The sequence below is a fragment of the Meleagris gallopavo genome, chromosome 3, assembly GCF_905368555.1.
Source record: "Meleagris gallopavo chromosome 3, MGAL_WU_HG_1.1, whole genome shotgun sequence".
NCBI lineage: Eukaryota > Metazoa > Chordata > Aves > Galliformes > Phasianidae > Meleagris > Meleagris gallopavo.
The window spans coordinates 75,078,810-75,091,327 of NC_139406.1; the positions used below are offsets into that span (position 1 = coordinate 75,078,810).

Here is a 12,518-nt window from a genome sequence, read left to right on the forward strand (position 1 = left end):
TGGCACAGCTGTATTTAAAGACTTAGTAAGCACTGTTAATGCTGAAAAGAAAACGATCCCTCTCTTCCATCTCTTTTCCATCTCAGCTGGAAAACTGTAATTCTGTAATAGTCCAAATAAGCACATACTATTCAACTTGTAGATTAAGTAGATGCAAGTTGCGTTTTTCTAGGAGACACTCAATTAAGCCACGTTGCCCATTGTCAGTTTTAGTTTGGAAAGTCTGTTGTTCAGCTGCTTCATATGAAACAACTGGTGAAATATGGAGTTATTTTTATTTTCAGATGTGCACACAAGTTTTCTTTGAAAAGTATACATAACAACGTACATTATAATCACTGTTTTATTCACTAATTAATCGTAAGAAGATATATTTTCCATGTTCAGCCCAAGCCATTTAAAAAGTTCAATTCCAAAATTGTTTTCCACAAATTTCCCTGTTATAATTTACATAAAATAAACCTATTAATTTAGTCAGTCCGGTAGGTATTAGAGAATTACATCACAAATGAGTTAATAGGATAATTTTCAGCAGTGATCTTCAGGAGACTAAGTCAGTATAATTGCAAACCTGTAGTGTTTTTCTTTGATGTGAATTGACGTGCATTGGCTACAAGCACTGTTCCCATGGAAATATTATTTCCTGCATCACAGCTGTCCCCATAATTCTGTTTTTGTTAAATATCTCCAGGAAATTAATGAAATGAAAACGTCTACAAATGAGGAAAGAGTTCTATTAAGAATGGCATTATAATTCTATCCTGCTTGTAAAAATCTGTAAAAGGAATCTTCAGTGGTTGTCCAGTCTCGTAAAAGATGTGTACGAGAGAATATCAGCAATTGAAGAATTGTTAAAATCCTTTCCCTACAGCATGACAGTACATGGCTGTGCTCCTCACTCAGCTAAGTGTAGTTTTACATTAGCAGATGCTTTATTTTCTTTAGGCATAATTGCCAGAGAACTAAGGGCAGGGCAGGGCAGTAGGAGTACTGACTTTTCATTGGAAAAAAAAGATACCTGCAAGATCTGCCAATTGACCTCAGCATAAGTCTGGTTCCCTGATTCATATAATTCTGGCTGAGGAACAAGATGAAATATTTTCATTTCCAATTCAGCTGTAATGAAGATTGAAAACAAAAGTCCTTAGAAATCCTACTAATGATACCCATGCAGTGGATGGTATTGCTGTGCTGTGGAGTTGAAAAATGCTGTGCTCAATAATATTGCTTTAGTAAAGGGTATTTTTTTAGTGAGTGAAAAATAAAAAAAAAAATCAAGATTGTGAATAATTTTAGTCTATCAGTCATACACAGGAATGGACAGAATAGCATTTTTAAGTCTAGGAGTGTAAAATGAGACGGTGGCAAAAGATGGATATGATCAGTATTTTTTGACTGTGGTGTCTGAAGAGAGCATTTTTCTTAGAGGTTGTATAAAAATCAAGTTTGAAACATTTTAACTGGACAGCAACTACATAAGACATTTGTCTGCTTCCAAACTGAAAGTACTCTGTTTTGGGCTTGGGTCTGTTGGCTATTTGTATATCTTTTTTTTTTGTGGAGAAGGTCTGTGTATTTTCCTAGTTCAGCTTTTTTCCTTGTTTCAGTCACTGCTGCCCATTGGATTGTTTAGTATACAGAAAGTATGGGCAGTGCTGCACTATTAAACAATAGAGGATGCCTGAAAAAGTCTTATCAAGGTTCTTTTATCTCTGGGATTTTTGGGATTTTGCATTTTTTTTTATTTTTTTTTTATTTTTTGCAGTAACTTGGGAGAATCATAGTGTTCAGTTTAGGATCCTGTTGCACTCGAAATTTCCCATCTTAACTGAAACCTCATAAACTGTTGCCTTTCTTCTTGATCAGGTATCAAAGAAATGGATTGTCTGAAACATAAGATACCAAGACTGAACCAAAGATCTTGTGAAACCTGTTTCCCTACCTCCCTTCTCTGAAAATTTCCTAGGGGAGCACTCCCTTCTGGCTATGTGTCAACTCCAAAGAGATAGCTTTCCAAGCAGCAGGTCATAGGCACTATATTTTGAGATAGTTTCTCTGCCAGTGTTTTTTGATCTTTCATTGGTTCATCACAGATACTTGCAAAATGGGGGAGAAAAACACAGGTGTGTCTGATTACCTGCTATGTTAGGAGTCTGGAAAACCTTTATAGCAGATCTGATTCCAGAGAAAATTGCACTCTCTATTTTGAAAACGAGTGGATTTTTGACAAAGAAATCCCAAAGATTCTTGCCTTCAAGAAATCAAAAAACATAATAATGCATTTTCTAGAAGGCTTTGTACAAATAGCAGCTTCATACTGGCTTAATGGTTTTGTTTTTTTTGTTTGTTTGTTTGTTGTTTTTTGTTTTCCAAAAGCATTCAGAAAAACGTTATGGGCTTGAATTTAACAACAGTCTGAGATTTGTTATATAGTCAAGTTCAAGACCGTCCATATCAGTAAACAAGACAGGGCAAGCATGGCCTTAAGCACTGTTCCATGGTCACTCAAACTGTGTAAATTGCATTGTCTTTGTGCCAGACACACCAATGACATGCCCCCAGGGCAGTGCAGGCACAACTCAAGGGACAGTGTGGGTCAGGAGCTGTTTCCTCTAGGAAACCTGAGAAAAACACGCTTTGGAAAGCATGCAAGTCAGCTGTGTGCACGCAGGCTTTCATGGTCAGAGAGGTCAGAGATCCCACCTGACCCATGTCACACTTGAGGACATTTTTCTTTGTTCATTGGAAAACTGAAGCATCTAAAACAAGTTTCTGGCCTACCCACACAAAGATCTGACAGTGTTTTTCAGTGTCCTCAAGTGGTTTCCTGAATGTAGGGCAGTGCAGTAAGCAATGTTCCCATGTGAGCTTTGCCGTCACCCTGCTCTGGTTGTCTGGTTGGTCCCCACAAGCCAAGGGCAGTGAGTGGCCTGGCTGTCACATTCTCCCTGGTTGCTTTTGGGCAGGGGCTGCCTGCAGCTGGAGTGGTGTGATGAGGTGATTCTTGTTTGGATTCTCGTGAGGGTGATTACTGTACCATCATGCACATGGCTGGCCTAGCACAGTTTGTTTGTGTAATTTTGTGGGTTTATTGTTTTCCCCTTGTGGCTGTATATTCTTGTTGTAGAGGATTTTCTTAAGTTGAATACCTTATCAGGTATCTTGAAAACTGATTTTTTAGTGCACTTCTATTTCTTGTTTCATATCCTCTCATAAATTTAAGATGTTGTTGAATATGTCTAACAGAACATGTGTGTCTGTGTGTATGTACATAGAAAGAAAACTTCATAGATAAGTCATTTCTGTTTTCTGTTAAGAGAAAAGTTTATAGGAGTTATTAACTAAGACATCTCTTTGACAGTCCTGTTATCTTAGAATGGACCATGACCTGACATACAACACCCTGTTCTTTTAGGAAAAAGTCCATTTCTGGCACTGTCAAAAGGCAGCCCAAGTGGATAACTTCAGTGGTGAGGATACCAAGCATTTATCAGTAATCAGCGAGCAAAGGCTTGAATGGCCAAAAAGAGTTCAGAGTATGGATGAAGGAGCAGACTTGCTCCTGAACACTGCAGATTTACTATGAAACGCAGTCAACTTTTCAGACCTCTCCTAGTACTCACTTCCCACAGTGTTTTTTAGAAAGAACTGAAAAAATAAACAAAGCCACTACTATGCAATAGCTTTCTTCGGGAGCTGTTTGCAAACTAGGAGCATAAAAAAGATGTATCTCCTTCTGCTTTTATGAAGGAAAAAAACTCAAAAAGTTGAATTAGAGCAAGTATTTTTACAATTGTACTCGGAGGGAGCAAATTGAGTTCGGTGAATGAACATCGGTATTCGCCATTTGTATGAGTATTTGGAACATCCACTCGATACTAAATTTAAATCTCTTTTTTCCTTACCTGAATCTTCTTCCCTTTCTCTTTCTTAACTGATATAAAGAACCTGATTAAACGAAGTCCACCACAGGTGTATACAGCAAAACTTGATTCTGTGATACAGAACCCGTAGACAGAAGCCAAAGAGCCTGTTTTTATAATGCATAGTGCTTTTATAGCTTACTGCCTAGTGAAATTATAGCAACTTTGTCTGCATGCCAGCCATTTTAGGCACATCAATTTCTTTAATATTGGCAATTGTTGCAAACTTTTGCATTTTAATAGAATTGTACATTTTAGGATATGACACATGAAGCACCTCAATATGGTAAATGCACATTAGACACAGGAAATGGGAACTTTCTTCCCACTGTTTTATGAGAAAAAGAATATTTCTGTTATCACTGCTCTGACATAAGACGTGCCTTCAGTGTTAATATCACTTATAAAGCAATGGCATAATTACTATTTTCTATTATAAAATATAACAGCAGCTCACTGACTTTGTGGATAGGGAGGAAACAGCATGAAGCTGTGGCAGGGGAGGCTCATGTTGTGTGTTAGGAAAAGGTTTTCACTGAGGAGGTGGCTGGCCCTGGAAAAAGTATCCAGAGGGCAGTGCTCATGGCCACAAGCTGCCACAGTTCAAGGAGCAGCTTGTATCTGAATTACTTCCTGATGCCAGAGTACACTCCAGGGAGACCTGTCCTCTCAGTTTGGACAATGAATCTCACAAATGGGGTTTGAACTGTGAGTGCTCCTTTATGGAGCCACAAGCTGGGCTCAGTAATCTTTGTGGTCCTTTCCAACTAAGGATATTCAGTGATTCAGTGATTCTTGAAAATTATATCATTGGAAGAAGTTTTCCTTCAGGCAATAAAAATACTCATCCTCCTATCAATCTGTGGGAACAAGCTCGCACATGAAATAAGCGATTCAATACTACTGTCTGTCTCCAAAAGAGCATTGATAAAGTCTCTCCCCAGAGATCTGTTTTAGTAACTAAGTAGCTTTTGTTTTCTACTCCTTTGCCAAAAACACTGTGAAATTAATCATGTTTCCTTAGAAAACTTGGGTTAAAAATAGCGTTCCTGGGTAAGGGTCTTAATTTCTGATTCTTAGAAGAATATAGCATAATATAAAGCTGAAGATTCTAGCTCTTCCCAGCACTGTCTCTTCTAGATCTTTCTGATATTTTTTAAACGTGTGATAGCATTGAAACTGAGAATTAGTTCTTGTGGTATCTCCTTCCTGAGAATGCAAACTCTAAAGCTGTTAGTTTGAAAGAAAATACATCATGTGATGTTATCATTTTACAAATCAGTTATCATAGTGTTAAAAAGCCCCAGGAATGCAGGTCCAATTTTTTTCATTTCCCCACCTTCCTTTATACTCTTATATATTCTAATCCACTTCAAATTTTCCAGTGTGTGTCAATGTGTACTAAAAAGAAGAGTTAAAAAAGGATGCAAGAATATACATTCAGGCTCTCTGTGTTCTGATCTTTTGTTATTAGCTGTCCTGTCAAAGTCACTCTCAATTCTGTTTTGTGCCTGTATATCTATTGAACTGAACTCTCATTCATATTTTTCTTCATAACTTCCTTAGGAAGCACACCCATTACTTTTGGACTAGATTACAAAGACAATTCTATAAACTAGCAGTTGTGTTTTCCTGTGTTGTGGCTCAACTTGAGGCATTTTGTGCCTTCATGTAAATGCAGCTGTCAATTAAAGACCAAAAAGCTTTCTGGGAAACTCTCAAATATCTTAAATAATTGCATCCTCGTTCCAAATGTGATGCTTCATCCCATTTCCCCTTAAATCAGTGCAAAGAGATGCAATTTTGCTTTTGAAGCCACCGCATTAATTCTATAGTTAAGTTTTTACAGGGGAGACCTTATTGCCCTCTCTAACTACTGAAAGTAGATGCTGGTAAGGAGGGAGTTAGCCTCATCTCCTGGGTAATAGGGATATTATGACAGGGAATGGCCTCAACTTGTGCCAGTGTATGTTCAGGTTGGGTATTAGGAAAAACTTCTTCCCTGAAAGTGTGCTCAGGCACTGGAATGGGCTCCCAGGGAGGTAGTGGAGTCACTGTCCCTGGAGGACAAGAAATGTGTAGATGTGCTACTAAGGAACATGGTTTAGTGGGGAAATATTGGTGGTAGGTGGATGGTTGGACTGGATGATCTTAAAGGTCTTTTCCACCCTTGGTGATTCTGTGATTCTATAAATCGAGTTAGGAGCTAAATAAGCAATATAAATGTATGTTTTTGAAATAGCTTTAGATTAGGTAAGAGGAAGACCGTGGCTAAATCCAGAAAAATCCACTCTAAAGCCATTTGCTGAGAGGCGAAGTTCCAGGAATAGCCTACGTATGTTTTTGAAAATGCATTTGGAAAGCAAAAATAATCTTTGTTAGCATTTATATAGTGGTGTTTTTATGCACATACACACAAAGAGAACAATTTCCTATTTTCAAAATTATTCTATTGTTTTTTCTCTACAGATTACCTAACACTGTATCTACTATAAACTTATTAGTGAGATGCAGTGAACAAAGTGCTAGGTTCTGTGCAAGAACTTCACTGAAATAGAAATATTCTACATATATATTATCAGTCCCACATTTGCTCAAGAGTTCCCTGGTCTGGATATTTGTCAGGGCAAGATTTGGATATGTAGTGCTATCATCACTGCAGATCGTCATTTCCATGCAAAAGAAATCATCTTGTCCCTTAACCTGGAGCACTGAGAGGACAGGTCCCATTGGAGTGTGCTCTGGCATGCTGCAGGATGTAATGCAGATGCAAGCTGCTTATAGCCTGAAAGAACAGTCTGTGATTAAGAACAAATGTGTTTTATAATAAAATTCCATTTTATAGGTAAATATGATCTGAGTCATATAGTGTCCAAGTGTTTTATAACATATGCATATAATACATGCATTTGCTGCCAGGAAGGGAATAAAAAAATCAAAATTGGTTCATCACTGTGTAATTTTATCAAAATCATAGGATAATTGAACTAAACTGGATTACTAAAAAATCTAAGAAATGTCTGGATGTTTAAAAATGGAAGCTAAGACTTCAGACTTTCATTTAGTTTGTTCATGAATCAAGTATCTGCTTCCCTGAGGAATACAGGTTGTGTATCTGTATGTGAGGAGAGGCAGAACACTTAGGGGGTCTACAGAACATCAATTTCCCAAGCAGCATTAGGGGGTCTTTGTCTGGGTCTAGACACACTTCAACCTTCTGTCTGGCAGACTGAAAACTCTTTTTCACTGTGTACCTTCTGAGCTGCAGCATCCCCACTGGTGAATTTCTGTGCAGAAATTAGAATAGAGAATTTAGAGAGAAATAGAAAAATAAAATGCTTCAATAATGTGAGATCAGATAACCTGAGAATTTACCATTAAATAATTATTTTGCTGTAAGAGCTAAAAATTGGGACATTAGTAAAGAAATGGAACCACTTCAGGTTTTTGACTGTTTATGTCTTTATACTTTAGTTATTTGGTGATAAAGACACTAATAGAGGGACAGCAAATGCCCAACATCAATATGCTGCTATCTCACCTCAGGAGGCAAAAGTACAGGCACATAACAACTTACCACTGCCATAGATAAAGCTAAACAAATGTACAAAAGAGATCTGTAAGGAAGGGAATAATCAATTAGAAAAGCATTATTTTGAAGCAAGCTTAGTTTCACCCAGCCTTTTTTTTTTAACCCTTTTTTCAGGTCAAGTGATGCTAGAGGAAAACCATAAGAATAGTACAGGAGAGCCAGGCAGTGGCTTTTCTGTAACTTACCGATGGGTCTTGAAGACCCTTTGCTCAACTGTGGACAACACTTCTGATTCTAGCTAGTGACTATTTACTATTATAGAAAATTATAATTCTAGTTGAAGTATGAACTATAAATGACAGTTCCTGTATTTTATTTTCCTTGTGTCTCTTCCTGTGTCCAGGTAATCCCTACTCAAGCCATTTTCAGAAGCTTCTTAGCTGATAAACTAGATGATCGAGTATTCATGATCTGATTTATCAAATGTGGAGAGCAGTGCTCTGAGTGTATGAATATATTTCTATTCTTGCATAGTTTCTAAAAAATGTAAACAGTGGTATACTGATACATTAATTCTTTGATATGCTTGTGCTGGTAATGTGTTTTAAGAAGACCAGTAAGTAAGAATGTGTTATCTAAAACAAAATTTTGATCAGTCACAGTGTTTGATCAATTTCATCTTCTGATCAAACAGGACCCTAGCATTAAAGCTGTTTTTTACCTCTAAAAAACCAGCCCCTACCTGTGTGAATTAGCTGCTGTTACCCTCCAGTCTCCCAAAACTTTCCTTCTGAAACCTGTCCTTTTCTGTTTTCCCCTTTTTACTCTTCTGTGTCTGCGCTGTTTATCCATCCACTGGCTGATAGTGTCTTTACATCCAAAATGCAAAGCAGACAGATGGGCGCCTCAGGAAAGAACATGACTAAGAGCACCAGCATCGGTGGGGACATGTACACGCTGGAGAAGAACGACGGTAGCCAGTCGGACACGGCAGTGGGCACCGTTGGCGGAGGCAGCAAGAAGAGACGCTCCAGCATCGGCGCCAAGATGGTGGCCATCGTGGGTCTCTCGAGGAAAAGCCGTAGCACATCGCAACTCAGCCAAACTGGTAGGAACTGGATCTTTTTTTCCCCTCTGGCGTCATCATTTAAATGTGCATAATATGCATTTATTGTGGTTTGTTCATTTGGCTGTCCTGTTGAAGTTGCCTGATCAACAGTATTCTAGTGAAAGAAGAAAATGCTCAAGCATTTCTTTTTAACTGGATATTCACTAAACTTGGTTTTTAGCAAAAATCCTTTTCAGGTTGGACTGAGGCTTGTATTTCCTGCTTGCTGGACCCTACTTAACAATTCCTTTGCTTCCCAGGAGCCAACTTGAGATGCTGTTCTTATATTTGTGGGAACTCTGAATGGGAGTTTGTGTATGGTCGCTGAAATGCAGTTGCAAAATTCCTTCTCTTTTGTAACATACAGAGCCTGTTTATTTCAGCACGTTCTTTTCTCACATTTGAACATGCACCCTTATCTTGAAACAAAACGATTTCCATGAACCAAATGTTTTGTTGTATTTTAGTGCGTCAGTAGAGTCGTTTTATTATTTTTAATACCTTTCTTTTCATCCTACAGGCATATTCACTATCGGTAAATATTTTCCTCATTTTTGTTTATGTCAGTTAAAATTCAATACTGAAATATTTTATCTAGGAAAAGTGGAGAGTTTTTTCTGTCTGATACCTAAAGATAAAATCTTATACAATTTTTTTTATTTCTTCTATTCCAGGGAAAATCCATATAATGCACTCTGAAAAGCTCTCATTGACAATTAAGGAATCTATATAGGACAAGTGTATTTTATATGGAAAATTATTACTTATAATTGAATACATACTCATATTATATATACATATATATAAATGCAGTTATGCATGTTAAATGCACATACATATATTTGTATATTTCAAGTTATATACATGACTTTTATTATATGTTCAGTATCTAAGCAAAATCATTGTAGCATTGTCATATGGTTCAATCTGAGTTCACAAATAGCATTCAGCCATGTGTAATCCCATCAGGAGGTGTCTGTTCTAAGCACCGTATCAATATTTATAAGAGATTTTTTAGTTCTTTGCAAAGTTTGCATTTGTTTTAAGAGTTTCAAAATCCAAGTACATGGAGCAAATTGACGTCTTGCAATGTCAGAAATTGTGTCATATTTTGTAAGTAAGTTTTTGTACATGGAAATAGCAGAACTTAAGAGGGGATTCAGGAAGTAAGAATTTGAAAGAGGGACAATACTACAGAAAAGAGAGCAGAGAAACTTACATCTTACTGAATATGGAAAGAGTCAGGAAGGAATAAGAAGCAGAGGGTAAAGAACACGCATGTGGAATGTTCTGAAAATCATGTAGACACTGATGAATCCATAGTAGGCAAGTCTTTGCAGCAGTCTCCTGCTTTAACAACTTTTTTGGAGGTTATTGAAATGACAGTTCCATATATGTATTCTGTTTTCTCTTAGCTTGAATGGGAAAATTGAAGTAATCTTTACACAGATCTGTTAAATATTGTGTGGATAGTAAATCAGTGTATAACTGTATTAATGTATGTGGATATCAAGTCATACATAGTGCTCTACATTACTACTTCTAATCTGTGTTCATCGTTTACTCTAAAAAATACTAAATGAAAGCTCTCAGCTCTCTGTGTGTTGTTAAATTATAAATCTCAGCACTAAAGCGAATCAGTAGCTCTATATAGCTTGCTTAGATTTGATTTAAATACCATGCTGATTTAGTTTTTTGGATAGTACTTTTAATTTGAAGTTTCTCTCTAATCAATTACCCAACAACCAGTAGGTACTCAAGCTAGGGAAAAATGGCGAAATGTAATTCTCAAAACTTCTAAAGGTCTCTTGACCCATTGAGTGCAAGAGGATAGTCTGAAAAACTTGTGACTACTGAGCTGCATGTCAGTGCTGTATGTCTCCTGCAGCAGAAACCCCAAAGCCCACATAGTTCTGGCTGGCAGTCCTTCTCCCTCAGCTGCTCCCTGAGAGAGATCTGCACTCAGGCCTGCACTTGGCCCACCAGGGTTCTACAGCCAGAGCAGCTCCTGCTGCCCCTTCTAAAAAGGCCCCTTGTGTGTAGACTGGGTATAGGCTGCTTTGTACAGCTGTTACCGCACACCAGTTCCTGGGGTGCACCCAGGCTGTCTCTGTCCTGGGACCTGAAGTGGCCTGTCTGGTGGCCATGAGGCTACACCTCACAGGACAGAAACATGCATCATTGAAATAGTTGGGTCATACAAGCATGTTGGTGATACAGTAAGTAAGCTGGTGGCCACATGTCAGGAGAACCTCTAACACTATGTCTGCAGTTGAGACAAGGCAGTGGTCTGTTGGGTAGGTGAGGGGCAGGTCATATCAGGAAGTTTTGTCCTGCATGTCTTCAGCATCCATCAAGAAATCTTAAGGAGAATAGTGGACATGTGTTATACAAGAATGCCAGAGGTTTAAAGCTTGCAATTACTGCATGTAATGAATTCATAAATATTGCCTAATTTATCTCATCCTGTTCCTATTTTCTCATGGTAAGTGCCTGAACAAGGAATCGTGTTGGCACAGGCACTAATACAAGGCCTGGTACTGAAATACAGAATGTGCTGTAAACTTTCTGTGAGTAAATTTTCTAGAACTGCAAGGCAGAGGGTACTCCACTTGCAAGGCACTGTTACTGTATACAAACTGGTCAAATTATAAAGGGTTCTTGAGTAGCTTATGAAGATATTATACTATTTGATTAGTCAGCTATGTGTCTCCTTACTTAGCACGTCAATATCCTGAGATAACTATACTTATACAGAAAGTTGTGATCATATTACAGTAACTTTTATTATAATTTTTTTTTTCTCATACTGAAGTCAGTAAGTGCATAGTGGCATCTCTGAAATTTCCTTCTAGTGTCTTGTTAGACGTAATTGTGTTTCAATGGTTTTCTTCATTCATATTTTATAACTAAATCTATGCCAGAAATTTTTGAAAATGGGTCATTATAGCTGCTGTCATACATGTGAATCAGGCATACAATGCCTTAAAAAATAATTTTTACAGTCATTTCAATTCAATGTTATTATTGTTATATGGCATAGTATTATATATCGACACATTGAAATACATTCAACCAAAAGTATTTTTTATTCTGGTCTGTATTTCTAGTGCATTCCAGGAGGAACTCTTTTGTTTTTTTGAATAAAGGGCATGTTTTTTTGTTGTTATTGGTGGGATGAAAAGGAGTAGCAGTATTAATATTAATAATTATATAATTTCTTATCCGTCAAAAGCATTTTGATTTCATTCAGTTATGATTAATGTTTTGTGTGGGAAGGCCTCTAAGGAGCGGGTTGAATACATTTGAAATATGACAAAAAACTTGAATAAGCAGTAGAAGCAATGCTGTATTCTCCTCAGAGGTATAATAATACAGCCTTAAAATGCCTAGAAAATTGATAATCAATTAACTCTACTGAACAAGTTCATCAAAGGTTATTTATGACAGTAGAATAATAATTTAGGAAGTTGGGCTGACCTGATTTCATTGACACAGGCACTAAGAACTGATCTTTTTTGTTGATCTTGCCAAGAGAATCCAAGTATCCAGTATATATGGGTGAAATGTTCTCAAATCCATTACATGAAAAGATCTTAAATGGTGCCCTGTGAATCACTCTCCTTAAGGAAAAAGAGATAATAGAAAAAACTGCTGGTGTTAACACCACAGGAATACAGAAAACAATAAATCAAGATAGACAAGACTAATTTTCTGCTTTCCATTTTTGTTTAAGGAAGCATTGCAATTTATTTATTTGTTTGTTTGTTTATTTTTAATTTCATATTAGCTTTCCTCGTTAAAATTTGTAGCAGTAGCAATGCTAGTTGTTCTTTTATATTATTTGACTTACTAAAAAATTAGGTGTGAGAATATACAGGATCTATATTTTGTGACTTATTTCAAAGCAATTAAAAAACAAGGCCTGTAAATCTCTGTAATTTATTTATCCTTG

The 12,518-nt window shown here is 37.1% G+C and overlaps 1 protein-coding gene across 17 annotated transcripts in view; it reads left to right on the plus strand.

Annotated features, from left to right (window-relative positions):
- RIMS2 (regulating synaptic membrane exocytosis 2) overlaps positions 1–12,518 on the plus strand; it is a 434,744-nt gene that overhangs the window by 373,682 nt on the left and 48,544 nt on the right. For 15 of the 17 annotated variants that reach the window (XM_085221552.1, XM_085221546.1, XM_085221549.1 and 12 more), the window contains one exon: positions 8,322–8,563. In XM_085221552.1, coding sequence (XP_085077678.1) covers positions 8,322–8,563 — 242 coding nt within the window. The remainder of the gene's footprint in view (positions 1–8,321; positions 8,564–12,518) is intronic. The other 2 variants (XM_085221537.1, XM_085221538.1) reach the window with 2 other exon arrangements.